The following is a 4429-nucleotide window of genomic DNA, read 5'->3' as shown; positions in this document are numbered from 1 at the left end:
ATGATTGGCTGGAGAAGGTGTGAGGGAATTTTAAAAGACGACGGCTGCACAGTGCACATCTGGCTGAACCTCCTGTGAAACTCCTGCTGCTGTGTCAATAGAGGATTTTCTGGTATAGAAACTTGCTGGTGATGATGATGTGGACTACTGAGTACATAGTTGTAAATAGTTGAGTTATGGTGGTGTTTTCGTTTCTGTCGCTTTCTTAGTCAGCAGTAGTAGGGGGTGGGTGCCGGCTCTCCCCCAAACTCTTTTGTGTTTTGTAAATAGTTATATTTAGTAAGAAAAGCTGACAAGTGTTATGTCTGTGTTGAGTGTTGGTGTTTTGGGTCACTGTGGTGGCAGGAGAAGGAGGTTCTCCCTCGCATTTTATGTTTCACCCTAGACGGGGTCGTCACAATATAAACGACAAGCAAGTACCGCCTTACTCAAGTTAATTTCACACAAAATTGTCATAAATGTCTCTCTCTCTCTCTCTCTCTAGATATTACTTGTTCGCCCTCATTCTGAACTTGACCAGAGATGCGTATGAGATCCATTTGCTGATGGAGAGAGAGGCATGGAGCAGCTCAGCCAAAGGTTCCCTGTCCAGCCCCTCTCCTCTCGCCCCTACCCCAGAAAATGGAGAATTCTCCCTTAGCCCTTTCCCCTCCCCTGCCTCAGCTCCAGTTCCTGCCTTCCCCATCATAACGGCCCGCCTCAACAGGCAGCTCCGCCTCAACAGGCAGCTCCGCCACCACAGGCAGCTCCGCCTCCTGGTCAGTGTGTTGCGGAGTAACCCGCCCCTGCTCTTGGACCTTTTGAAGAACCTGTGCGACGTCTTCATCCCATTGGACCTGCTCGCTCTCTACCCAGCTGGGACGGGATTTGTGGGTGCCTGTGGCCTGGCTTCCTCCATCCTCACCATCCTTACGATCATCCACCCTTGGCTAAAGCTCAAGCCCTGAGCCCCATCCTCCCCATCCATGAACTACAATTCCCATAAGCCACTGGTTTGTTCCTGAAGTGGATGACTCTGTTCTGTGTGGTTTTAACGTGTGTGTGTGTGTGTGAGAGAGAGAGTGAGAGTGTGTGAGTGTGTGTGTGTGTGTGTAAATATGTTTGCGAATCAGTGTACTGTATTCTCACACTGAACATGGTCTTTGTCGTCAGCCTTAGGTGAATAGCCAGTCATTGGACTGTGCTTATTTCTACTGACACCTCTGCTCTATGATTTCACAGCACAACCCAAACCTTATACCTGTCACTTTCTCACTAGTGAATAAAACAGATGTAAATAAACTAACAAATCAGTGAGCAGCCTATATTACGTCCAAAATAAACCAGATGGAACCACATACTTTTACAGAGCTGTCTTGTTTTGCCTTGTCAGATTGGTGTAACTTGCGGATGAATACTTTTTTCCCCTCTCATCCACGAAAAATACAAAATAGTTTGGCCACGGTGATATTACCAATAACGGTTGTGATTATATCATTATAGTTTTAAAATACCACAGGAGTCAATGTGACTTACTCCCATGTATTTCATACTGAAATCAAGAGACATTTTTTTGCCTTGCATTACTTTTAAACTGAATTCTTGGAGGGTAGGGTGTTGTGGACATCATGACTGCATGAAATGTATGATTTTGCATTGCAAATGAGGAGGAGAGGCATCTGAGACTATAAATAGGGGCTTACATGTGGTCATGATGCTGTATGGCTCTTCGAGACTCCCCTAGCCCTCAAAGCTCATTCAGTCCATGTAGTTACACAACTGTTCTGCTGGTATAACAATCTGGTGAATATCCAGTTATTATCCAGAATTGACTCCTCAGATCTAAAGCTTGTAATGATTAACTAAGCAGGGTAAGTTTGTCCACACTTGCCAGATCTGGGGTAGGTGACCCTCCTTATTCTGATCTGCTGTGTGTGTGTGTGTGTGTGTGTGTCTGTGTGTGTTTTTCTCTCTCATTCTGATGATGTAGGCATTAATGAATCTCAGAGAATGAGGGTCTGGTGTGAACTGAGGCCTGAGACAAAAGCCATCAGAATTGAATTATAACCTAACAGAGGTAAATTTAGATATAAATTAGTTTTTTTTTTTTTTAATGTTTTTTCGCTTTGTTTGTTTAAGCCATGTTTGGTTATTTTGGTGTTGGCTTTATGTAGTTCTTAGTTCAGGAAAAGGCTTTGTCAGGCCTTGTGTCATATAAATATATCATAAACATATCTCTGACGCTGCATGAAGAAGCAGGCTTTTGTAAAAACAAATGAACGATGAAATGATAGATCACTTTTTAGTTTTCACAAGAGGTGACTATCTCTGAATATTATGTTGGAGTTGGAAAAATAATGAAGTAATGCCTCTATATTTTGAGTCTAGTGGAATGTTGCACTATGCATAGCAGCCTCAGAGGGGAGATGATGGAGCTGTGAAGATGGATTTCTGAAATAAAAGATGCCTTGACCTCTATCCAGTGTGTTGCCTGTGTGACTGCACATATATGTGAAACTGAAACCATTGCATGTCATTCAAAATACACATCCTGGGCTGACGTGAGATCAAAGCAATGACCTGAGAAGACTTTTCCAGATGAAAAGTCAGTCCACTGCATTCTGTGTAATACAGGTTAATGTTCTGATTGACTTCATGTCCTCTAGAGCTAGTGTTTTCAGCTGAAGATTTTTTTTTGTTTTGCACCTGACTTCTTGATGAAAGCTCTGGGTAGTACCAAGGTCATGTTATTGTGTGTGTGTGTGCGTGTGTGTGTGTGTGTGTGTGTGTGTGTGTGTGTACGCACTTCGCACTGATGGGCAAAATGAAACCTTTAAAAGACTCAGACTTGAAGCCAAAGTGCTGGAAAAAGGTTTGGTGTTTCAAAGTATTTCACACCCAGCTGCTTCCTGACCTTCCCTCATGGTTTTTAAAAGTTGTCTGTGAAGATTCATGATGAATCATTTCATTTGTCTCAGTGTAACCCTTCAGGTGAGGCCTAAGGCTTCACAAAAAGCCACCTACAGTATTTGTATTTCCTTTTGGACATAGTCATTGTGTCATATCTTACCGCTGAATGTGACTAATTCACTTCTTTGGGTGACAGCAGTCAAAGGGCTGACAAAGACTGGCAGGAAAGCTGACGATTACACATCTGCAAAGTTTGCTGATAATTTATAAGTTTGTTGTAGTCTAGCGGTCCAATACTCCAATTTTGCTCATAAAAATCCTGAATAAAGACTCACATTCCTGACATGTGGCACATGTCAGGGAAGAGAAAAAGACATTTTGTGTATGTATGCATGTATTTGTTTATTTCTAAGGAATGTATTCATTTATTTATACCCATTGTTATGTTCCTCTGCCCCTTAAGATGGCACAGTGACACTGATTGTGTTTTCCCCTGCTGGTGGCTTGCCTTATTTATTTCTCTTTTCTATTCTTCCAGGCAGGTAGGTGTCACCTTTAAGTTACCTGTCTGGCTCACCTGAGCATGGTTTGCTCCTGTCTATAAATACACCCCAAGCCTGGCATGAAGAGGGCGGGCGGTTTAACCTTGGAGCAGGCTGCGCTGACTTATGTTATGTTTTCAGTGCTTTTTAGTTTAATAAAAACCCTAGACTTTGAGCCGAACTGTCTGTGTCCCCTTTATGTTGCGGTCGGTGTGCCCGGCCGTAACACCCATGTAGGCCTGCTAGCTCGTGACTGAATAAATAAACTCCAGCTCCAAGTTTAGCGCTTTACCAATAATTTGTTATAATATAGCCTATTTACATGCAATCTCTATTATCGGCATTTAAAAAGCAGGGTTTGAAATCACGAGCTAGAATTCCCCGTCTTTGTGACGACATCAAGCATGACGACGTACGTGAGAGACACAATAAATACAGTGATCACAGTGAAAAGGGCACCATTCTGGTATAGAATTAGCGACGGAGCGATTCAACGAATCGGAGCTATTGAATCATTTCAGCGACAACTGTTCAACAGGACGTTTCTGAGGGTAAATTTGATTTTCTTCTAATTGTACAGCACCGCATTAGCATAAGAAAATGATTTGGACCTATATATTACTCAGATGTAATGTTGTAGCCGTCCGTCACCTCGGGGAGTCCGATGGCACGGATCCTAAGTCAAATTGTCAGTTGACAGTCAGTAATTAGGACGTCTTTCGACGGGGGCAAGCTCAACCGGGCCACTGCCCTCGTCTGGCTTTTCTCGGCCGACGAGCGGCAAATCCCCGTTACAGGGCAAACTTGTGCTTGGATGTGCTTAACGTAACCTGATATTACACCGCATAATATTAATAAATCTGTAACAATCTATAGAAAGTCGGTCACTTTTGTACCGGAGGATCTGTAAACGTGGCGACTTATTCCATCGCAAATGCTCGGAAGGGATCGCACCGACCAGGCGAATTCCTGTTTGAATATTTGCGATAATGTGAAGT

The 4429-nt window shown here is 43.1% G+C and overlaps 1 protein-coding gene across 1 annotated transcript; it reads left to right on the top strand.

Moving 5' to 3' along the window:
* Positions 1-947, top strand: LOC115824681 (peroxisomal membrane protein 11B-like). Its single transcript, XM_030788437.1, has 2 exons — positions 1-17; positions 485-947. Exons 1-2 carry the CDS (start codon positions 1-3, stop codon positions 945-947), a joined length of 480 nt encoding a protein of 159 aa, XP_030644297.1.
* Positions 948-4429: the final 3482 nt, after the last annotated feature.

The sequence above is a fragment of the Chanos chanos genome, chromosome 12, assembly GCF_902362185.1.
Source record: "Chanos chanos chromosome 12, fChaCha1.1, whole genome shotgun sequence".
NCBI classification, from domain to species: domain Eukaryota; kingdom Metazoa; phylum Chordata; class Actinopteri; order Gonorynchiformes; family Chanidae; genus Chanos; species Chanos chanos.
This window is presented reverse-complemented; position numbering and strand designations above follow the sequence as displayed.